The sequence below is a fragment of the Rhinolophus ferrumequinum genome, chromosome 8 (assembly GCF_004115265.2).
Source record: "Rhinolophus ferrumequinum isolate MPI-CBG mRhiFer1 chromosome 8, mRhiFer1_v1.p, whole genome shotgun sequence".
NCBI classification, from domain to species: domain Eukaryota; kingdom Metazoa; phylum Chordata; class Mammalia; order Chiroptera; family Rhinolophidae; genus Rhinolophus; species Rhinolophus ferrumequinum.
The window spans coordinates 77,221,885-77,247,676 of record NC_046291.1 but is presented as its reverse complement, the minus strand read 5'-3'; the positions used below and the strand labels follow the sequence as shown (position 1 = coordinate 77,247,676).

At 33.6% G+C, this 25,792-nt stretch overlaps 1 protein-coding gene across 1 annotated transcript in view; it reads right to left on the bottom strand.

Annotated features, from left to right (window-relative positions):
- Nucleotides 1-25,792, bottom strand: part of LRP1B (LDL receptor related protein 1B) — a 1,793,989-nt gene that overhangs the window by 1,440,363 nt on the left and 327,834 nt on the right. The window contains exon 2 of the mRNA XM_033112843.1: nucleotides 16,218-16,340. Coding sequence (XP_032968734.1) covers nucleotides 16,218-16,340 — 123 coding nt within the window. The remainder of the gene's footprint in view (nucleotides 1-16,217; nucleotides 16,341-25,792) is intronic.

Genomic DNA, 25,792 nt, shown 5'->3' with positions numbered 1-25,792 from the left:
ACAGAGACTTGGGGGGGCATCAGAGGCATATGGGGTGGGGGGCAGACTAACGTGTGTGGCTTTGCAGGAAGGGCTAGAAGACAATCACCATTTCCCCTGTGTGGGGTCATTCTGTTACAAAGTAGTCATGGGGATGTAGGATATAGCAATAAGTACAGTCAATAATATTGTAATAACTATGTATACCATATTTCCCCGAAAATAAGACCTACCTGGACAATCTAATGAGTCTTTCGGAGTAAAAATTAATATGAGACCCAGTATTATGTTATATTATATTATATTATACTATATTGCATTATATTATATTTATTATATTATATTATTATATAAGACCCAGTCTTATAGTAAAATAAGACCTGGTATATTGTATTTTATTATATTATATTATATTATATTATATTATATTATATTATATTATACTCAGTCTTATAGTAAAATAAGACCGGGTCTTACATTAATTTTTGCTCCAAAAGATGCTTTAGACCTGATTGTCCGGCTAGGTCTTATTTTCGGGGAAATACGTGTCATATGGACACTAGATTTGTTGGGGTGATAGATTAGAGGAGGGTGGGGGCAGGATGTAAAACCTGAAGGGATTGAGAAGTACAAATTGGTAGTTGCAGAATAGTCATGGGGATGTAAAATAAAACATAGGGAATATAGTCAATGATACGGTAATAACTATTTATAGTGCCAAGTGGGTACTAGACTATTCAGTGGGATTACTTCTTAAATTATATAAATGTTTAACCTCTATGCTATATACCTAAAATTAATATAACATAATATTAAATGTGAACTATAATTTAAAATTTTAAAAGGTGGGAAAATGTGAAGGGGAATAAGAGGTTCAAATTTCCAGGTATGAAATAAATATTTCATGGCGATATAATGTACAGCATGGGGAATACAGTCAATAATATTGAGATAGCATACTACAGTATCAGATGGTTGCTGGCCTTATGATGATCACTTCTTTATATATATAAATGTTAAAAAGTGTGGTGTATACCTGAAACCAATAAAATATTTTGTTAGCTCTTGTTTTAATAAAAGTCTTAAAAAGAAGAAATAAAAATATTTTCCCTTTCCCTTTCAGAAATAAGAAAAACAGGATAATATTAATGTCAATTGTTACTGGGAGAGGCTTATTATTATATTAGGACAAATGTTTACATTTTATAAAACCTAAACATCTGTAAATCATCTGATTAAAAATCTCAAATTAAATAAAACACGAAGTGATGATATTTGCTGTCAATCCCGTTTAACATCTGGAGGCTGTAATCCTTGCCAAAATCCACCTTCATCACTTTTCAAGTGTGAATTTCTCTGAATAATTATATATATATATATATATATATATATATGTAGTCAAAATACACTTATTTAAAATTGCAGATTAATGTGTTAACCATTGAAGTTACACAGTATGTAATACAGCTCATACGTAGGGAATGAGATAATAAGATATTTAAGAAATTGGGTAAGTTCTCACACAATATTTTACATCCCTTTCCTAAAGATCCAAATATATTTTTAAGAGTATGTAATTTGTATTGTACAATACCAGCAAAGTAATTATTCTGTGCAGTCAAAAGAATAGTGTTTAAAATGATCTTCAAGGAATGATATGCCAAAGATTCAAAGTCAGCTTTTTTTTCAATATGCAAGTAACACTCCTTATTTTAAAAAGTCCACATAACTCTATCGGACAGAATTACTTTATCAGAACCTGGAAATTTTCTCTTTAAGGCTCATTAGTATTTATATCACAGACTTATTCATTGGTGAAAATAATGGAGTTGTGAATGTACTGCTTTGAGCAAAAATGTGACAATGGGGTCTTGAGTTAAGTGTAATTAAGTATTTATAGGTTTTCCAAGAGATTTATATGGTCACTTTTTATGTTATTGAACATTAAAATACAAGATATTTGATCTACTGTGTTTTCTTGAGTGTTGAATGTAACTTAAAAAGTACCTGAAAGAATGTTTGGCAAGCATAATGTGATCCAATTGTTTTTGGCACAAATATTCATCCCTTTATTAGAATATCTTTCTGGAAGTTAAGTAAAGGTAGTAACATTTATACTTATTGTATATTATTTTACCCTACTAATAATATTCTCCCACTTCCCATGCTATCACAGAAAATAAAAAAAAGTTACACATATATCAAGTAAACAGATCACTTGTTTTTTTATAGTAAAATACTACATGGTATGTATGTGTGTGTGCGCACACAAACCCTAGCTCCTGAGAAAAGATAGAAGCAATAGTCAAAGATTGTTTGTGGATTCACCTCTACTTTTTATTTTAAATTTAGCAATTTAATTAAAAATTATATTACAGCTCTTGATTTTTATGTATTGTTATTGTTTGATAAATGGTGAGATAAAATCAACATACAAGGGGTTTAAACTATATTAATGGGAAATGGGAGGCACACACACAAATTTGAAAGCACAGCAAAACAGAGTGCAACTCAAGAGGATATAAATTCCAGTCACAGTTCTGAGATTCACTACCTATGGCCAGTTGCTTTACCTCACTGAACTATAGTTTTGTTTTGTTTTTTCTTTATGTTTTACTATTTCCATCTGGAAATTATGCAGGTTAAACCTATTTCCGTTCCTAGCATCTACAAGTGTCCAGTGATTCAACTTATTACTATTAAGAATCAGAAGATGGAAGTTAGAAGCAAACGTCTATCTCGAAGCAAAATTTACTAAGAACCTGGTAATCTGAATCTTCATCACAAAGGGTGTGACTCACGGTGGGTTGTCCAGGTCTAATCTATTCTGGAGTGAAATCTAAAATGGAAGCCCATCTTAGCCATTTAAGTGGACTCTTAGATAGCCAATGAGATCACTGTGATTCCTTGAGCTTAGAATTAACCTGTATTTGACTTATTAAATCTTTTTCATTTTTGTGGAATAATGAATTATCCCACTCTGTCAAATACTAGTTAAGCCTAGAAAGTTTAAAATGAAACAAAGTTATATGTATATTCCTATTCATCAGGGTAAGAAATACTTAATGATCGTCAGAAAAAACAGTTGAGTGGTAATGCAAACCCAATTATTTGATTCCACTCGGAGTGCAGCAATTCTACATTCATAGCTGCAAGAATCCACTTACTTCAAAAGTCAACCATTTCCAAACACACATCTACCATTATAGTAAGGAAAGTATTTTAATATTTTTTTGAATTTATAAATTGCCTTCTGCTTTAGCATTGTCAGAATGTATCTGAACTGCTTTGCCTTAATATGGATGCTATTGTAGTCAGGCATTTTGTAACTAGTATTTGTGTGGATTTCTCTTTTACTTTCTTCCCTTTTTTAACCTCAATTTCAACCTGCATATATAGATACCATGCTAACTTATTACATTATTATTATTATTATTATTATTATTATTATTATTATTACTAATCACTTCTGATGATATGTGAAAGGTTCCACTGGGAATGCGAAGTTATCACTACTCCATTTGACTGAAATCTTCGTAAATTTCTTCACTTGCAAACATTTTCTCTTGCATTTGTACTGCTAAAAGAGATTCAAATATTTTCTCTCACAAAAACTAAAGCATTGTGACTTACATAATGACCAACCTGGGGAGAGTTATTTTTGTTTTAAATGATAATGCATCATTCAGGGTCCACTTTCCCTTTCGAAATACTGCATTTAATTGTCCCATTGGTGAACCAATTAAATAAATATACAAAAACTTGTCGACAGTGGGAAAAAAAAGGTTGGATAAAAATTCGGAATGGTAAAGTATTCCTTCCTCAAGAAACATTTTCCTTATTTATGTGAAGAAAAGGGGTTACAAAGCACTTGTGTACATTTTTTTAAGGTGTATGGGATACGATTCTGCAACTCCCAAATTTTATAAAGAAGATACCTATTCAAATAAACTTCCAATCTCTCTCTCTCTCTCTCTCACACACACACACACACACACACACACACACACACACACACATACACACACACGCTGGGGGTGCCAAAAAAATGTATCCAATGGACACTTGGTCAATGTTGCTCAAGCAGTAGTTCACCATAATCAGAAGTGTCTGGATGCTGATGGTAACCACTTTGAGCACCTCTTGTGATTGCAGAAATCAAACATGACTTGCATTCATCTTTTGTTATTGGTATATATTGAGTATTACAATTTTGACAGTTCTTTTTCCTTTCTTAAACTGTATATACATTTTTTGGCTATATATACATACATATACATGTATATGTATATGTATGTATATATAGCCTGAGGAACTCCTTGATCTCAGCTTTGCAAAGCAAGAAATGCATTTGATGTTGCCCAGACTTCTGACCAACTGTGAGATAAGAAATTGGTGTTGTTTTAACATGCCAAATTTGGGGTAACTTGTTACACAGCAATAGAAAGCTAATAAAAATCTTGTCACCAACATAGTTATGCTCAACAATATGCTTTTTAAATTAGTGTATGTGTATATTTATGTGTATTGTGGTTTGTGTTTGTAAACAAAAATGGTTAAGAAAATTAAACTATTTTTCCAGATTCAATTTGCTCATATACACACACATAAAGTTCATATACATGCACATATAAATGTTAACCCATATACCTTTTATAATTGTTAATACAGTAACATATACAGATTCATAAATATACCCTTTCTGGTTGAAAAAAATAATTAAAATCCTCTCCCCAGCTTTTACTATATCTGTCTTTCATCTTTAGAATATTGATCTTGTCATTTCCAAAATCTACCACTGGATCTTTCACATAGCAGTCACTCAATTAAAATTTGATGTGTATAAATTGAATAGTCACATATACAAGTATCTGGATGGAGTATGTACAGGAGGTGTGTGGTATAAAGGAAAGAATGCTGACTTGAATGTTATGTGAAATGAGCATGCATGAAAATCTCGTCTTCACTAAGAGGGGATCCTAGTGGCATCTATTTAACTTCCTTGAGCCTCATTTGCTTTGTATAGAAAGCTGCATAGCATGCTACAGTGTTCAATTATAGCTCTCACTTAATTGCTTTAAGACCTCTAGCAAATAACTTCCCTTATGCTTTATTTGCATCACCTGTAAAAGGGGAGCATGGTGGGTATCATAGGCAGGATGCTATTAACTCATATAGGGCCTTCATGCAAAAATGTTGCCCCTTTCAAGATAGTTTATTTCTTGTGGGAAAATATATACACCTGTGCTGTCTATGATATTTATGTCAGCTTAATGCCCTGCACAACCTGAACAATTGTACCTGATGTGCTCTTCAAGGTTGCTGTCAGGATGGAAGGAGATAATCCATATAAGGATCATATTGAAACATCTGGCTCATATTAATAATCATCCATTTTGTGTCAATAATATTATCATCATGTTTATCATAAACATCATCTTTTTTTAACATGGAAGTAATCACATTTAACCAGGATAACTAAGTTAGCATAGGCTAAAACCCTGGTACATGGTAGCACATGGGATAAATAGCTGAAGGACAGTGGTGTCTAGTAAATACTTTGAATGCATTACTTCCTCAGTAAATAATCACTGATTGAATGATTTCTAGTTTTCTTAAAGAAAATCTATCTGCATATTGTGAGACGTCTAGTTCAGTGACAAAACTGTCTTCACTATTTAAGTGAAAATATATAACACGTTATTTCACTGATATGTGGTATATAAAACTGAAAACAGCAGAAGAACAAGACAAAACAATGAGGAAACAAAAACTCATAGACACAGACAATAATTTAGTGGTTACTAGAGGGTAACGGGGGTATTTCATCTAGTAGATGAAGGTAAAGGGGATCAAATATATGGTGATGGAAAGAGAACTGACTCAGGGTGGTGAACATACAATGTGATATATAATGATGTATTACAGAATTGTACACCTGAAATCTATGCAACTTTACTAAAAATTGTCATCCCAATAAACTTTAATTAAAAAAAGGAATTATCTAATATATGCAAATGTGGGAGTGAAGTAACAAAATTCTCCAAAGGTCTGTGTAGAGAAAGTAATATTTATTTTTACCTATAAATTACATCTAGTTGTTGCATAACCCCTGAATTATTGTGATCAATTCAGAATTTTAAATTATAACAATCTAATACAGATTATAGCAACTTCATATAAAAATTATTAACATCCATACTATTACGAGTATATGCTAGTTATGCATTTCTACTGTTTCTTCAGAAAGCAACTGTAATTAGGTCATCTGTCCATGTTTATGTTTTACTTTGTACCTAACTAGCATTGCAAAGATGGCAACTGTCCTCTAAATGAGTGTCCTAGATCACCAGGAGGAAGGGTCAGGCAACTCCATTATGTTTTAAATGTTGGAGCAACCCGTGTCCATAAATATTTGAAATAAATAAATAAATAAATCAGTGTTAATGACCTACTGACTTTTCATTGAAAATAAATGTCATTTGCATACGAAGAGCACTGTTTAGTTAAATTAGGTCTTCTGAGAGGGTTAGAAGCACTACTGTAGTGGTGGGTCCTTTGTTCCATCAGAAACTGGTTAGTAATTTAACTTAACATCTTTTTATCAGGCTTATAGTACTTGTAAGTTAAATACTCTGATATTATATACCTTCATAGAAAAAGGAGAATTGTTAAATTACTGCATTATTCTTATACTGATACAAAAATAAATGAAATTTTATTAGATATATTATAGAATGATGTCTTAGTCTGTTAGGGCTGCCATAACCAAACACCATGGACTGGGTGGCTTAATCCATGAAAACTTATTTTCTCACAGTTCTGTAAGCTAGAAGTTACCCTTTAGCTATAAGACTGTTGACCAAGCAATTTGTTCATGTCTCAGATTTATTTTTTTAATGGCCACAATACTTGGCCTATCTTTCTCAAAAATAGCTACAATGACCAAATGATATTTAATAAGTTTAATGCACATGTTCTTAAAACATTTTTAAAGTACATGTACATATTATTTCTACAATTCCTGTTTATGAAAGAAAATGTTTAATTATTAAAAATTTTTAGTCTTATGGCTGTATGCTGAATTCCACAAAAGTGTTTTATATTAGTAATTACTTTTCTCTTGGCAACTCAATCAGAGATATTAGGAAGTAATTGTTGGTTTGTTTTCTTCTTTGCAGCTGAGTACCCAGAAAGCTTTATGCCAGTTGAGGGATTCTTCCCTCTTTAAATGATCCTTCAAGGTTCATCCTTCCCTCCCATTCTCCAGAAGAAAAGGAAGGAAGGAAGGAAGGAAGGAAGGAAGGAAGGAAGGAAGGAAGGAAGGAAGGAAGGAAGGAAGGAAGGGAGGAAAAGAGGGAGGGAGGGGAGAAAGGCGGGAGAGAGAGAGAGAGAGAGAGAGAGAGAGAGAGAGAGGAGAGAGAGAGAGAGAGAGAGAGAGAGAGAGAAGGAAAAGGAAAAAAGAAACTGCAGGCTATAAGCTACATTCACTGAAGTGGTATACTCCAACATGTCTTGTTTTTACTCATGTCCTCATGAACTCTTTTTTTTTTTTTTTTTGAGCAATTTTTCCCATCCTTAAAATCAGCAAAGCTAAAGTTACACAGACTTTAATTTAAAAATTTCAACCCAAAGTCAAGTTATGCTGTCTGCATCTGAACAGAGACAATACAGCAATTAGTAGAATATGATATTCTTTGATCTCCTGAAAATTCTATAAGCATATAGTAAAGTTTTATATCTTGCTTTTTGGGAGAATGATGGAAGATGTGGAGGAAGGAAGAGAGAAAGAAAGTCATTGCCATTAAAATAAGTTCTTAGAACACAACACCCTTTAGAGCTTCATTTAGCAAAATATGTCATGTCAGAAGCACTTCTGAGCGAAAGTCAAATGTAAATTTTATACGCTGACTATAAAGAATAAAACATCCTCTGGGAAGACACTTGCTCACCCATGAAAGGTAAGAGGCCTTCATCCCCAAACCCAAATGCTAGATTAGTTGTGGATGAATGATGGATGCAATCGTTTCTAAGAAGACACCTTACTCAGCCATCAGTTTGTCCCTATAGAGCCCTGCAAAAGCATGTTTACAGTACATCATCCCTTAAACCAAGGAGATTTTACCAAAGTTATCTCTAGAGTTCACCTGTTTTATTTTACCTCCTTTATTTTATATTATTTCAAAGTTTCATTCTCTATAATTTCCAGTCCAGGCTAAGTGCCTCTCTATCCTGTGACCTGTGATCTTGGATCAGAAAACCAAAAAACAGTGACTTCTTGAGTGAAAAGTGAAGCCTTTTTTGATGCTGGTTTTGATCCACCTGTCTGAACTGCAGTGAGCTCAGTTTTATCACCTATGCTTCCAATCAACCTTTCTTAAAATTGCAGAGGCGGACTTTTAGAGACGTGTTAGCACATCATGGGACAGAATTAAGGGACATGTCACCCACCCACCCTCAGCCCATCCCCACTGTGCTAAGAAAATTAATCAACACTAGACAGTTCCTTTCAATTGACAATTGTACTTTTCCCTGCCTTCCTGTCACCCCTTCATATCAGCTCTTAAGAGGGTCTTTATATTATCAAAGAATGGTCAATGTTTTCAGCCTCTCCACTGCTAAAAAGAAGAACCTCACAGTAAAATGAAGAGCAAAACAAAAAGAATTGAAAGAGACATAAACTGTCCTCACGTGTCTCATATGCTTTCCCTTTAATCTGTAAGATCACTTCAGCTTCTGTACCTAATGAAAACCTTAACTTTGTGGCTCTCATGTATAAGCTCATTGTAAAGGGACCCCTAAATCACTACGTATTACCTAGAAATAAGAACCACACTTCCATTCATTTTATTGCTCCTATAGTCTATTTTCAGTGCCCTATTCTATATATATTTTAAAGAGCAATATCTATTTGCTAATAATTTCCCACCTGAATTTCATTGTATTTCTCCGACCTCTGTCAAACAAAGAAAGTTTAGAAGGAAATTATAAAAGGATTTCTACCTTATATCCTAGGGGAAAGGTCATTGCATGAATATAAGAAGTTAATTAAGATCCTCATATGTAAATAAAGTTAAAACTACACGATAAAAGCAACTTCATGCAGAGGCACATCCAACCCAATTAACTTACAGCCATTTTCATTTTTCATAAATGCTCTCATTCCCGTTACCCAGGAGGCTTGTTATTTTTACTGCATTTTAAAATTATTACTGATTACTCCAAAATCCAGTACAATATAGTTGTGTTGGGATAGCGTTCCATGTTTCTCAAATGATTCCATATTTCTAAATTAGGCGGTCGATGGGGGTCCTTTTAAGAGTTGGATCTGTCTTTACCTCAGTATTTCAAAACAGGAGCGCAAGTTTCAAGAAATATAGACTTTGCTTTAAGCACTAACAGCCAACTTAGATGAGTATAGAAGGACAATTAACTCAATTTCTTCATTTCCTAAAATGAGATAACATCTACTTTGATCTGCAGTATCAATCGAATAATATCATTCACTAACATGTTTTGTTAGCCATTTATTTTTGTTTTACTTATTACTCAACATGTTTTTAGAAGATCTCCTAGAAAAAAGCAGCCTGTCCCAAGTAATCGCTATACCAAATCTGTCTTAATGTTTGAGTATAATGCACATAATTATTAAAAACAGTTGACAACTTAACTTGAATTTCTGTATGTGGTAAATTAATTCTGTCCCTAGCCATATCCTTAGAGAGTAAAACCGATTTTAAGTTTGAAACAAATAGGGAGCAGTTAGGATGCTCCATCAGAAGACTCTTAGGGTAAGGTACTTGCTCAAAGCTCTGGACATCTGGAATTCAGGATAGGGTGTGCAGTAGAGAGGGGCTTTTACTACGGAACAGGCGCTATTCTAAGTACTTTACTGTGAGGCAAGTACTATCATGTCCATTGGACAGATGAAATAACGGAGTCTTGAAAGGGGTAAGTTAGTTGCCCAGAAGCAAAGGTATTTGTGGAGATATTGGCCTTGGAGCCGAGCAGTTGGGATTTCAAATTTCATGTCATACACGGAGACTGTTCCTCCCATTTAGTGGATGGAGAAAAGAAAGGGGAGAGAGAAGAGTGCATGCTACCTGGTGCCTCTGCCTACCCAATATCTATTTTCCCCTTTTTCTTTACTAGCAGAACCACCAATTTTATTTTGGAAAGCAATGGGCCCTGTTGAAAATAATCATGGCCCCACAGCCCATATGACCAGTCTGGTGAAGAAAATCTAAGCATTTATCTTCTGACTTGGTTTTCTGTAAAAGCTATTGTTTTTCTGATAAACAGAGAGACTCAGCTGGCAGTCGCCTTTTACCTTTTCTTTTTCCCTTCTTTCTGCCTGAAATGGAATTATCCACTGGCAGAGATGGGGCAGCCATATTCTGGCGATAAAACAGACATCTCTATGCTAAAGATGGCAGAGCAGAAAGATGGTACCAGAGGAAGCCTGGTACCATTCTCGCACTTCTGTATCAATCCTGAATTTTCCACTTTTGTAAATGTTTATATGAGAAAAATACACTCCTGTTTGGTTAAGCTACTGTTTTTGTTACAGAGGGTCAAATGCAATACTTACCAACAAGGAGGCATACAAAAATAGAAGAATGAGCCAGCTTTTGTAGAGGACACTGTATTGCCTGAGTCTAGCATTATATGGTAGTGCGTACACACACAGCTCTATGCCACATGAGCCTCACACTTCCACTGTGATGGCTCATTCTCTTCTCTGTGGTAGCTGCACCTGGACACAGACTCATCTCCATAACCATACAGAGGATCTGGTTCAGCGATGACACTATGATAGGGGTTGGCAAACTATAGCCTACTGGCCAAATCTAACCTGTGGTTTGTTTTTGTATAGACTGAGAGCTGAAAGTGTTTGCTAGTTTGTTTGTTTCCATTTTAAAGCACTTATAAAACAAACAAAAACCAACCATATTATTCAACAGAGATTATATAGCACATGAAATCTAACATATTTATATCTTGTTCTTCATAGAAAAAGTTTGCTGATTCCTGCAGAAAGACAGGACAGAGTAGCATCAATGTGCAAATTATCATAACTGTCCAGGCTGCAAATATTACCCTCTTATAAGGCCATTTTTATTCTCCTTTGTTAGCCCAGGAGTCATTATATCCAAAACATGATCTATAATTGAAGGACTCTATAAATGATTTTCTGATGGGGGCAGAGGGTGTTTCTGTAGGACAATAGGAAGAAAGAGAAATAGCAGGGCTAATACTTTTCTGACTTAAAAAGGAAGAATTAGTTTTAAGTATATTAACATCAGCTTCCCAGAAAATACCATGCATCAGCTGGAGCTGATTGTTGGAAAGGAAGTATCATTAAACATTCAACAGAAAACCCTAGAAGGAATTAAAATTTGAATACCTCGGAATAAAAATGCCTTTCAAGAAGACTTCCCAGCCACAGGTGGTACCAAGTTTTCATTCCACAAAATGTATTTCCACTCTTTATTTGAATTCATGTCACACACAACATGCAACTGAAAACTGGATTTAAAGCACTGAGTAGGAGGATCATGACTTCCCTGATTTTCTATTCTCATTGCCTCACAGGACTTAAAGATGTTATCCATTTAGACACTTGAAAAATTACTTCAAATAATGTGAAGAAATAAAGACTTTCATTTTTTAATATAAGGCTAAAGAACATTTTCTCATACCCAATGGTAACAATATAAATTATTAAATTTCTCCATGTATTCCATATTTTAGAAAACTCATCCCAATGTGTAACCAGCTTTGTGGCAAATCAGTGTTTTTATTTTTTTTAATTTTTTTTTTCCTGTATTGCTGTATGTTTAATCTAATTCCCACCTCATGGATATTTGAGCATTTCCCCAGAGCCTGGGCCTGAACACAAAGGAGGGGACATATGTAGACATTAACTTCTCAGATCCCCAAATATCTGAATTTCATTTAATTTCCAAGATTTCTTGTTTTACTGCATGCATGCTTATTTTCTAAAGTACTTCAGTCATCAGCATTTCACAAGGAAAGCATTTTCTCTTCCTTGACAATATCCATTTTTTTTCCTAATAGAATTTTGTCATCATTGCAGAGCTTTCATAATGTCATAATGAATTCCATGCTGTATTGGTCTTCTTATTATTTTAAAGGCTAAGTGGAATTAGGAAAAATAAGTGTATTGCTTCGGCTGTTTTCATCTAATATTTTGCAGATACAACATACTTTGTCTTCAAATAAAAAATGGTAACATACTTTTGTTCATATACTGCACGCAAAATTACCCTTTCTAAGTATCAATCTTCAAGGTTTTTGATTTCCGGTATTTATCTTTCACATTGAATGTATACATTCATATCAATATTAAATCATGCAACTATTTTATGTAGATTAGTGGTGCCTATAGACATTTGTCATAAAAACACATTACTAATCACTATGATTAGGAAAAAAACAATTGTGCACACCTGTATTGAGAAATTTAAATGTAAAAATGTCTAATATTTTTCATAAAGCTTTTTTTCCTATGATTATCCAGATTTCAGTTGGCATTCTCTGAAACCACTTATTTGAAACAGGCGAATTAAATGTAGATCCAAATATGTTGTCCAGGTTAAATACCCAGGTAGAAAAAATAGTTATTTCTCTATCTTTTCTTATGTGGCTACATTGATATAAGAATACTTTTATTATTTCCTTTAAGGATATTAAGCAATTTTGATGTTTAAGGATAGAATGGCCAACATTTAGAAACATTTTTAAATAAATGCCAAAAGTATCTTGAGTAGGTATAAATTTCATTTTAAAAACTAAGTAAGCAGAAAATCTATCTCTATTTTTAATTAACGCACATGTCATTTCTAACTCGAGACCTCAGTCTGCCAAAGCCCCTATTTTTGTGAATTGAAGGACCCACCTTTTTCCCAAACCAGGATGTTATGTACCTTCTGGACAGGGTAGATACTCAAAATATTTAACAACAACATTGTAGGAGAAACACTGACCATTCAGAGCCGATTTCCTATCAGTTAGGGTACATGCTGACTGGCAAACACAGGTCTTGTCCACTGATGTGGCCCCAGAAGGGTATCTGCCATGTTCCTTGAGGCATGGAGTGCTCATGGGGAAAGGGGTAATGGAATATCCATCACCCCCCAATGTTTCATTCACTGTGACGTCTTTCCTCTCTGGGTTTTAGTTTTAATTATCCAGATCCCTGCGGTTCCTACTTGACACCACAAATCCTCTCCATACTGGTTCTCCTACAAAACTCCCTCTTGAGCACAAAGGGAACATTATCATTCTCTGTTCTTTATCAACATGAAGGGAACTCCTGCCTAGAGAGGCTATCCAGCCATGTCTTCCAATTGCTTTTGCATTGTCCCAAGTACATGGTGCATGGCAATTCTCCTTCACCCTGGCTTTCCTGCATATTGATTACATAAATCTATCTCATGCCTCTGTCATTTTTCCCATCAGGAATTTCATGAGAGGATTGGGACAGAATTGCACTCCATTACTAAAACTCATCAAATTTAACCTTTTACTATAATTATGCCATGGCAATCCTTCCAGCTAACGAAGAGAATACTCCTAGATGATACTTAAATAGGGCAGGGCTAAAGGCTAAAAAGAAGTAAGTTCTACTACTATATATATAAAATATTACACACACACACACACGCACACACACACACACACTGGGGGTACCAAAAAAAAATGTATACAAGTGGACACTTTGCACTTTGGAAACGTTGCTCAAGCAGTAGTTGGCCCTAATCAAAAGTGCCTGGATGCTGATGGTAACCACTTTGAGCACCTCTTGTAATTGCAGAAGTCAAATGTAATTTGTATTCATCTTTTTTTATTGGTACATATTGAGTATTACAATTTTAATATAGTTCTTCTTTCTTAAAATGTGTATACATTTTTGGCACCCTCTGTGTATATATAGAATGTGAAAATTATATATATATATGCCAGAACATTTATTATTATTGTCTGTTCACATTACTTTGCTATCTGCACCCATAAACATAATATTGAGATTTTTTTCCTATCATTAAAAAACTTTATTAAGATATAATTCACATACCATACAATTCACCCATTTTATATATAAAATTCAATGGCTTTAACTATATTAACAGAACTGTTGGGCCATTACTGCAGTCTAAGTTTAGAACTCTTTAATCTTTAATCACAATCAAAAGAGACCCCATACTCATTAGCACTCATTCCACATTGCATTCCACCTTACCGCTCATCTGCTTTCTTTTTTCCTTCCTCTTCATTTGTTTTTTAATTAAAGTTTATCGGGGTGACATATAAGTAAAGTTATATTGGTTTCAGGTGTACAATTCTGTAATACATCATCTATATTTCACATTGTGTGTTCACCATCCAGAGTCAGTTCTCCTTCCATCACCGTGTATTTCATCCCCTTTACCTTCACCTACCACCCCTACCCTCTGGTAACCACTAAACTATTGTCTGTGTCTATGAGTTTTGTTTCTTCGTTTGTTTGTCTTGTTCCTTTGTTTTTTCACTTTTATATACCACATATCAGTGAAATCCTATGGTTCTCTACTTTTTCTGTCTGACTTATTTTGCTTAGCATTATAATCTCAAGATCCATTCATGTTGTCACAAATGACACTATTTCATCTTTTCTTATGGCAGAGTAGTACTCCATTGTGTATATATATCACAACTTCTTTATCCATTCATGTATCGAAGGACTCTTCGGTTGTTTACATGTTGACTCTGATTTTCATCTACTTTCTATCTCTATAAATTTGCCTATTCAGGATCTTTCATATAAATGAAATGACATTTCTGTCATTGATCTTTTGTGACTGGAATCTCTTCTTTAGCACAGTGTTTTTAAGGTTTATCCACAAAACATGCCTGAATACTTCATTCTTTTTTAATACTCCTTTTTATGGATTTACCATACTATTTTTATCCATTAGAGTTTTTTTCCTATTAATCTATTTTTTTCCTGTTATTATGCCTAGAACTTTTTCTATGTTAGAGAGTCTAGTAAAGAAGTAAAGATTTTCAGAATTAAACTGATGAAATTGGTGAAAAAAAAATTACAAATGTAGTAAAGTACTACAACCCCTTCCCATGAAAGAAGTGATCTGTTCAAAGTAAAGAGAAGCTATTAATGCAAATATCAAGTGCTCATAGATTGATAAACTTTGAATACACTAGTAAACATAAAGAAAATGAATAAGGATTGCCTCTGCTTTCTTACAGCAAGATTTTAATCGAAAATTAATGGAAGAATTAATTGTTATCTCTACAATATCAAACAATGTGATGATACTTTTTTGGTCATTTGTTTTTTGTTTTGTTTTTTTTTCTACTTTGACCTCACAGCACTACGTAGTTGCTTTCAAAATGATATTGGTAATCCAGCATACTTGGTTGCATGGGGAGCATAGCCTGACACAAGAAGTGCCACAAATATAAACACTAAAATTTAGGTGACTGTTCATACTTGTTATGATAGTGAGAATTTTACAAAAAAAAAAAAAAAAAAAAAAAAAAGGCTTGCAGATTTAGCTGTGATTCTAATATTTATAATTTTGCTTTGGTGGCATTTTTCACATGGACAAATTCCTCAGTGAACTCCAGCTTAGATGCACTGGTAGGATGACAATTAGGATCCATGTGTATTTACCAAGAGCTTCTGAATCTTATATTACAAAGGCTAAGTTCTTCACTGTATTGATGGACAAATGTTGCTTCTATCTTTCAGTTTTAAAAGAAGACATATTAAATAATTTGTGTAGTACCTTAAGATATTAATATAAATGGTAAAGATCTAAAGCTTGATTACTATTCCTACGATGAGCTCCTCTGTCTCAAAATGTTTGAGATAAATTATTGGAGAGGGTCTTAACCCCCTTTAGTGCTATGTTTTAAAATGTTAGCTCCTCTTCAATCCATTTTTGTTTCCTACTAGTAAAACATAGCTTTGAAATAAATTACTGTGCATTTTCTGCCTTTTCTAAGTTAATTCACACTACAAAACTGCACTGTATTCTTTCATTCACACAGTCATTTTAAGGGAAACACAAACAAAAAGTTTCAAGTTTCTTAGGCTATTTGAAAAAAAAAAAATAAGGAATCAACTACAGTAGCCGTCATCCGTGAAAACAATTGACATTTAGTTTCACATGTAAGGTAAATCTAAATGGCATGAAAACCTTTCTACTCACAGGTATCTAAAGATTCGTCTGAATCATCAGGGCAGTCAGGGTCCCCATCACACAGCCAGCTCTGGGAGACACAAGTCACATGATCGTGGCAAAGAAATTCACCAGGATCACACAACTGCTGATCTGAAAATGAAAATGTTTCAAAATAAAATATGAATGATCTGAACATGAACATAAGAGCTGTACAAAGATGAAATATGAGAAAGCGATACATAAACGGTACATGGATGGGATCCACATTTTCTGTTCAGCAGCAAAGCTAAACCAATTATCTTTCTTAAATTTAGCCACTCAGTTCAAGTACACAATTGTGATGATTTGACTTTGTTTTGGTCTCACACAATTTGTTCTGGAAATCATTAGGAATTCTGTTTGTGTTTACGACAAAAGCCTTTGTCATATTGGATAAGGCATACAGATATCCCAGTAAGCAGGTTTTATAGCAGATGTTGATCCAAAGCAGAAGTTCTCAAGTATAGAAGTTTCTATTCTTCCTCTGCTCCAAGAGAAAAAAAATCTATAATAAAAGTGAAATATTGTACTTCCATCCTAATACTGGGGCTTCAGGTTTCTACATCAGTTAGATAAACAATATCACATAATATGTTCCTCTCCTTTTTGCTATGACTTCCCAGGTGACAGATTCTGCTACTGAACAGCAAAGGTGATAGGAAACTCCCATAAGGCTCTGCTTTAACTCAGGTTTTTACAGTTGGTTGTATCCATAAAGTCCATTATTTAACATCCATTTTTTCCAGAATATTTAGGACCTATATACTCAGTCCTACTAAACTCATCCAATGTTGGTTCTTTGCAATACACTTACTTATACACTGTAAATCTCTTTAATAAAATATTTCATTTTTATATTTTAACTAGAAAAGGAATATTTCTTACAATTAATGAACTTTGGAAATGAAAGCGTGTAGGAACACTTTAACCACTTGATATCACTTACATATTTGTTATGTACATATAGGAATGATTCAAAATTTTAAAAATCTGTCCGTAAATATACATCAAATAAAAATTCTAAATAATATGAAAGCATTAAACCATAGCTTAATTGGCACTTTTCCTCAAGCAATTAGAAAGTGATGGTATATCTTCAATGCAATGGTTTGGTAAAATATGGTACATCTTGCCTTTCTCTTCCTCAAACTCTTCCCTTCAACTTCAACATAGTTTTCAATAAATGTACTTTACAAAGAAACACACACACACATTTTAAATCTATAGATGTGGGTATGTAATTATTTTGTCCACTTGCAAACTATAAATGTTTCCTGAAGTTTTATATTATTTTATCTTACCCTACTACATTTTTCAATAACTTTGCCATCAATACAACACTCATTACCACTGCTACCATAATTATTGTTGTTTTTTACAATAAATAATTAAGTTCTTGAATATATTCTGTACTTGGCCTTATACTTGATGCTACAGAATAAAAAATATACAAGTCACAGTATTTGTCTTTAAGGATCCAGCAGGCTAATTGCACCAACAGATCCAGGAGGAAATAAAAACACTTTTTATACAAAAAATTGCCAAATAAATGATAAAGAAAATAACTACTAAAAGGAAACACCAGAACTGGAGACAGATACAAAGAATATATTGGGGATGTAAGCATAACTTTAAAGATGGGTAGGACATGAATAAATGGAGAGTAAATATAGGACACTCCAGAGAAGAGGTAAACCAAATTGCTAAGGTGGTAATGATCAACATGTATTTCAGACAAATTTTTTCTACTAAAATTGAAATGACATTTAAGTTATAAGTCTTGGGTTTTCCCCAACAAACATTACATATCATATCTGCCAGTATATTCCAATGCCAGAGTAGGAAAACTTAAATTCTGCTTTAGGTGGTCCTAAAATTTTTGTAGGTAATGTAAGGAAAGAGCACAGGATAAAATTCAAATAATTCTGCTTACAGATAAACAGACCATATAATTTATCAGCAAACTGGGAGAGTTCTGAGAATAAAGAAAAACTTAGTAATAATTACACTGGGGCAACAGATATAAACCAAGTCTGTTCCAAAAAATTCAGAATGAATGTTCATTGTACCTATCTCTACTCTTCATTTGATCTATGATCTCAAGATGTTAAGTTTCTCTTCCTCCATTCCTCCCAAACTATAATAAACTGCTATAAGGAGAAGGGAAAAGAGATGCTTCCTTGTTAAAGGCCACTGGGTAGTATCTGACTCAATAAATAATAAGTACTTATTGAAAGTATAAAAATATAAAAAGGACCCTAAAGAACAATTTTTGGTGTTGGAAAATAGCATCTGAAAAACAAAGTCAGGGTCAGTAATGAAGGACCTTGATTACTGTAGGAGGCATTTTGTAGATATTTTCAAGCCACAAGAAAGTACTTAAGAAAGTACTTCAATGATAAAACATGCTACAAAGTCATCCGTTTGACTGTTGTCATTGTCTGGGGAAAACTTCAAGATGACTGGGATAAAGTATTGCAGACTAAAATGGATATTATATTTCAAATAGTATAAAAATTAGGAATTGGTGACTAAATGGTTGAAAGGCTCAAATATGTCTCCAAGTAAATAGCCTCAGAAATTGATTAGAATGTGTCTCAAAACCAAAATAGGACATACACATAAAAAAAGAAAAAAATGATGTGTGTGTGTGTGTGTGTGTGTGTGAATGTGCATATAAGCCTGGCCATGTGGGCAGTGGAAAAATAACAGTAGAAACAACAGATAGAATAGTTAGTATTTTTTGTAGGACATTTTAGCTAAAAAAGCATTTCGATCATTGATATCTTAATTTGTACATTTGTTTCTTTATTCAGCAAATATTACTGGGCTTCTACTACGTCCTAGGCTCTGGGGATACAATAGCAAAAAAAACAAAGCCGAAGTCCCAGCCATCATGGAGCATTCATTATACTAAAGGATAGAAACAAAAACAAAATAAATAAGTTAATTGTATAGTATATTAGAAGATAAACCCTATGGAGAAAGTAAAACAGTGATGGGGATTAAGGGTCGGAGGCTGAGGGGTAGAGGCACAGTATCAAATGAGGTGGTCAGAAAATATGTCACAGAGAATGTGACGTGTGAATAAAGGCTTACAGAAGGTGAGAGTGACATCCATTTGAATAAATAGTCCTGTGCTAAAGGCTAAAGGTCATATGCTAAGAACTTGAGGCCAGAAAGTGCCCAGCAAATTAAGGAACATTAAGGAGGGCAGAGTGATGAACAAAAGAGAAAGTAGAAAAAACTAAGTCTGAGAATCAGGGAATATGAGGGTTGAGGGTAGCCGATGAAGGCTTTGACTTTTACTAAAAGTCAAGAGGGGAACCCACTGGAAGTTTCTGAGTAGAAAGACACAATTCAACTTAGTTTTTTTTGTTGTTTGTTTTGTTTGTTTGTTTGTTGTTGTTGTTGTTTTTAATTATTACCCTAGCTACTCTGCTGAGAGTAGACTACAGTAAAGTGAAGGGAGAAGCAAAAACACCAAGTAGGATGTTATTGCAATGACGTAGGTAAGAGGGGATGGGTGTGAGGCTAAATGAGATGGAGTTTCAAGACAATATTTGATGAAACTAAAATCAAATATCTTGTTCACCATTTCATTATATGTCGGAATCTTGAATTCAGATCTCTGACCGCAAACATATGACTTTTCAACAGTTTTTGTAATATACTGAATATGAGGTGACATTGGGAGACATTAAAGAATAAATATGCATTAGGCAGTGATACACTTAAGTCTGAAATTCAGAAGAAAGATCAAAATTGGAAACACAGCACAGACCTGGAGCTGTGAGACAGTGACAAACATAGGAACCGAGGTTGATGAAATTAAAGCCAGGTCGGGGAGAGGGGAGAGAGAGAAAGACAAACACAAAGGAGCCAAGGTCAGCCGAAGAAACACAGGAGACAGATAATTTAGCCAGAAACACAAGAGGAGAGGAGCAAATGGGTAAGGAGATTTATTAAAACTATGTGGAAGTTCAAAAATTGAATTGAGGAAGGCAGTCACCAGTGAGAAAACTCACGTATGATGAGTTCTGAAAAGATGGTATAGACAAGCACATTCAGGGAAAGGTGCCCCTGAAGGAAGAGAGACTGGAGGCCCAAGACAGATGTGAAAATGGAGAACTTTCCTAAGAAAAACACATGGGGCTAGAATAAGAATCTAAACAACACTAGGGGCGCTTTCCCCGAGGAGTAAATGAGAGAAAATTGAAATAGAAATATTATTAGCTGGTAGGGAACAAAGTTAAGGTATTCTTACTCTATTGTGTTTTCTCAAAGAATTGAAAAAGCAAGATTTGAAATTTGAGGGAGTAGAATTGGAAAGAGTGGCCAAGGTTTAGAATAACTGCTGTGGGGAATTAGAAAAGGAATCAACATGGAATTTGTGAAAGGATTTCTTTCTAACCCCAATAAAGATCCAGCTAAGGTTGAAAAGCATATATTTGACAATTGAATGTTTTGTTCATTTTGTTTGTATTAATGTCAAAATATTCACCTACCTTAAGCCATAGATACAGAATAATCCCTTGGGAAAATCCAAGAAGAAAATTCCTTTGGAAAATATGCAAACCACCCATCCTCCATAGGCATTCGTATGTATATAGATATATACACCAATCCCTCATGATTCAAAAATAACTTTATTTTTTTCAGGAGTAAGATAGACTTAAGGGGATTTACCTAATAAGACTATGTTATCAGTTTGCTAAGCAAGTTCCAACCTTTAAAGACAATTTGCATTGCTGCAATTGTGGAGACAATTTTATATTATTCCTCTAAGAAACATCTGTCAAGAATAGCTTCCTACAACCACTTATTTATTTTCAACCAGATATAACATTTCACGATCAGTTTTTAAAAGCATTGATTATAAGATTCAAATAAATGAATTTTCAGTATTTCAAGGTGATTATTTTCCAATACATTCACTTAATTAAGTTCCTTGAATCAGAAGGTAAGTATGTCGTGTGTATGTGTATTTTCCATTTATCCTATTTTATGCTTCATGCTACGCTTCTCAGATAGCCAAACTAATCTTATTTTAAATGTCTTTCTATTGTGTGAAACATAATGCTATACATTATAATTAAAACAAGAAGCTTATGAGAACATGCAGGCGGTTTTGCTTACATCCCTGAGGAAGAAGATCAAAGCCAGTACCCTATCTCTTTGTAATAATAGACACTTGCAATCAAAAGACATGAAAAGATTATGACAGCCATAGCCTATACTGAGTTTGAATTCATCCTGGCATGAGAAAAGCTAAGTATTATAACCCTGCTACATTTATAGGAAAACATCTAATTACTTATTTTAACAAAATTGTATAATATTTTTGGAAGTTGGATATAAATAGTCTTAGCTAAAAAAATCAATATACATTAGTTGCCACAGACTAGTTAACTTACAATTTTCTCATTTTAATGTCATGAACTGCTAATTATAGTCTTCTCAAAAAAAGGATGTATCAAAATCAAATACTAATAATATTTATCAATAGGGGTCTACTGAATAATAACTATGTAGGCTCCAGTTCTTGACTTTTTCACCATAATTAATTAATAATAATGTTATGTAATTTCCCTTAGAAGTTGATATGCTATTTAAGTAATAATCAGTGGTTAGTTTACCAATAAATTTTCTGCTAACTGAATGCATAACAGGACACTACTGAAACACTTAAAGGAAACATAAATGATCAACTCTGGCTACTAATTACAAATTAGAAGAAAAAGAGGGATATACCCATTCAACAGCTAAATTCCTGAGGAGACCAATGTTGATCCTAGCTAAATTAAAGAATAAGTACAACCTCTTAGACAAGCTAGGTATTAGGAAAATGCTCTGACAGATTTTCATATCTTAGTTATGATCAACAATATTTATTTATTATTTCTGTATCTCATTACTAACTTAAACATACTATGGTTAATAATAATATACCATTTATAACTGCTAAAACAGAAATATGGTTGTATTCCCTTTATCCTCATTTAATAGGCAATGAACTCATTACCAGGAAAGAGAATTCTTGTAGAGACCTACAAAATGTATTACAAATTCATCTTCAAATTTTGATAAAGCTCATGTAAAAGTAAAATAACAGTGTTAGTTATCAAGTATCAGAAAGTACCTAAATTTTGTGTCCTCTATAGTCACCTCCTCCAAAAAAAGTGCAAATGTAGATGAAGAATAAATTCCTCAGAATTCCATTTAAATTGTTTTTCATAATATGGTTAAAGGAGTTCTCCAATGCTTTCTTCTATGATCTTTTCACCATTCAACATACACTTTTTGTTCTCCATACCGTTCTATTCTCTTTTCCTAAATATATCATTTTATGTGTCTTTATTATTTCTTCTATTCCTTGTAATGCCCTTTCCCATATAACAAAATTCTAGTCCTTGTCTAAATTCCAATGACGTTTTACCTCCTTTAATCAAAACATCTCCAACAAACATTTTCTTCCTCCATCACTGGTTCTGTAACACTCCATCCAAACCATGAAAAATCTCCTATTGTATTTTACTCTATGTATTATAGCTACTGGGTGATGAGCCCCTGCAGGGCAAAGGATTTTGTCCTAGATTTCATATATCCCCCTGACAAGGTGATTTAAATGCAATAAAATATCAAATTTTATGAAAATTAATTATGCATTATTTTAGGAAAGAGGGGGAAGAGAAAAAACAATGCAACGTTAGTGTTTTGCATTTTATTATCAGAATTATAAATAGCTTTATTTAGTTAATCACCAAAATAAAACTAAGTTCTCCCCTGGTTAAAATAAAATACCCTGAATAGTAAAAGATTATCCCATATAAAATGAAAGCATCCATGAAAACTAAAAATCAACCTTGAGAGAAATTCAGAGTTATCCTCCAGAGTCTCTTAAAGACTATACTGAAAATTACACTTTTGTAATAGTTGGTGGTATAATGGTAACTTAGCCAAATGTGTTAATGATAGTTTTTGTTGTTGTTGTTGTTGTTGTTTTTTAATAATCCCTTTAGGAATATCATCATTGTAAGTTCAAGATAAAATGAAACTTTCCATTTTAAGTCCATGTTTAATAGGAATACAAAAATATATTTGGATTATACACATTTTGGAAGATTGGTATCAGGGAACGTAGGTCAAAAATGTTCAAACGTGGCAGTTTCATTTTACCAAGAAATAATCATATCTATTCTTCATAAATTTCATGGTTGATTGAAAAATAAACCTTATTATACACAATGGGTTTATAATTTATGGAATAATTTATCTATGTTAAATTCATCTTTTATTAAAAATTTGCCCAGGCTTGAATTAGAGAGGCAATTAGTAATGAAAAGTATCCATATGTCAATGGTAACATGATTTTTAATTAAAAATTCCCATTGTCATGCTGAGTCACTATTGATAATTTAGAAACTTAATTACTCTACATATATATATGTGCTCACACACTCACACAGTATGTACACGTGTTCTTGTATTAGTACATACCTCTCTGCCTAGAGCTCTGCTATTTCTGAAGCTAAGACTGAATTAGAGAGACTATTCACTTATTCAGGAACCTCCATACTACCTTCCATAGTGGCCATACCAATCTGCATTCCCACCAACAGTGTATGAACCAGCAATCCCTCTCCTGGGTATCTACCCAAAAAACCTGAAAACATTTATCCATAAAGACATATGTGCCCCAATGTTCACTGCAGCTTTATTTACAGTGGCCAAGACATGGAAACAACCACAGTGTCCTTCGATAGATGAATGGAAAAAGAAGATGTGGTATATATACACAATGGAATACTATTCTGCCATAAGAAAAGATGAAATAGTGCCATTTGCAACAACATGGATGCATCTTGACATTATAATGCTAAGTGAAATAAGTCAGACAGAAAATGTAGAGAACCATATGATTTCACTGATATGTGGTATATAAAACTGAAAACGACAAAAGATCAAGACAAACAATGCAGACACAAAAACTCATAGACACAGATAATAGTTCAGCAGTTACTAGAGAGTAAGGCGGGAGAAGGGGTGGTAGATGAGGGTAAAAGGGATCAAATATATGGTGATGGAAAGAGAACTAACTCTGGGTGGTAACACACAAAGTGATATATAATGACGTATTACAGAATTGTACACCTGAAATCTATGTAACTTTACTAACAAATGTCACCCCAATAAAATTTAATTAAAAAAGAGATTGTTCAAATGCTTGAATAAGAGTGATACATTGAAATAAATAAACAATCCCCCCAAAATGTCCATGTCCAAATTCCCAAAATCTGTGAATATGTACACCGTTAAAATATGTACACAGTTAAAATTCATCAAAAAAGATGTGATTAATTTAAGGAATTTGAGGTGGGGAGACTAGCCTGGATTACTCAGGTGAGCCCAGTGCAATTAAAAGGGAAGAGAGGAGAGAATATGGGACCACAGAAGCAGGAACTGGTGTGCTTTGAGGAAGGGACCAAGAGCCAAGGAATGCGGGCAGCGACTCAAAGCTGGACAAGGTAAGGAAATGGATTCTCACTTAGAAGCTCCAAAAGAACTCAGCCCTGGCTTCTAACCTCCAGAACAGTAAGACAATAAACTTGTGCTGCCTTAAGCCACTAAGTTTGTGGTAATTTGTTAAAACAGCAATAGAAAACTACCACCAGACCCTAGTTTCATCTCACAACCCAGACATCACTTATGTAAGTCTGATTAAATGAGTAGGAAAAAAGGAAGCTATCACCTATTTTACCAATAATTTAAAGGCCTTTTTCTACTAAGCTGGTTCTTGTTAGTTTCAACACAATCTACTTAAATAAAATACCTTTTTATTCAATCCTTGATGTTAAATGACAGTCAAAATACATCTGCACAGAACTAAGACCACAAATAACGCCTAGAAGCACATCATAGGACTTTATGAAAAACACCATATTTGCTCAAATAAATGACATCCCTGACTGGGATGTATATGGATTGGGAATGTGTACGTGTGTGTGTGTGTGTGTGTGTGTGTGTGTGTGTGTGTGCGTGTTATTAGGAGATGAGAAAGTTCAAGTGCAAAGATATCTTTCCATTATGAGAAAATTGTAATTAATTGTATACTTTTATGCTTTCTAATGGCTACCAAATTTGCAATCATTCTATGCCTTATTTAGCACCAAATGTTTTTAGTGCTGCAAATGGCAATTCATTCTTATTTAAAATGTCTTATATAAAACCAAGACAAAATTGAAAATTTAAAAAAAAGTATTATCCCCAGGAAGAAGCTTTGCTCATTTATCATTTCTATCATAATGAACAAATAAAAAAGTATCTCTGTAAATCAAATCCAATTTGGCATTTAATTTTCAAAGAGAAAATGAGGTGTGTTTTTTTTTTCCTTGTTCATTTAAACATGGGAAGGCTCCTTGTTTTTTTTCAGGCAGCAATATGGAAAATTATAAAGCACTCAGCATAGACCTGTTTGAAATTGCTTCTTTACTAAGAAGAAAAAGGGAATAACTTAAACTATCAGAATAAAACCCCGTCCTTTATTTAACAAGAGATAGTTG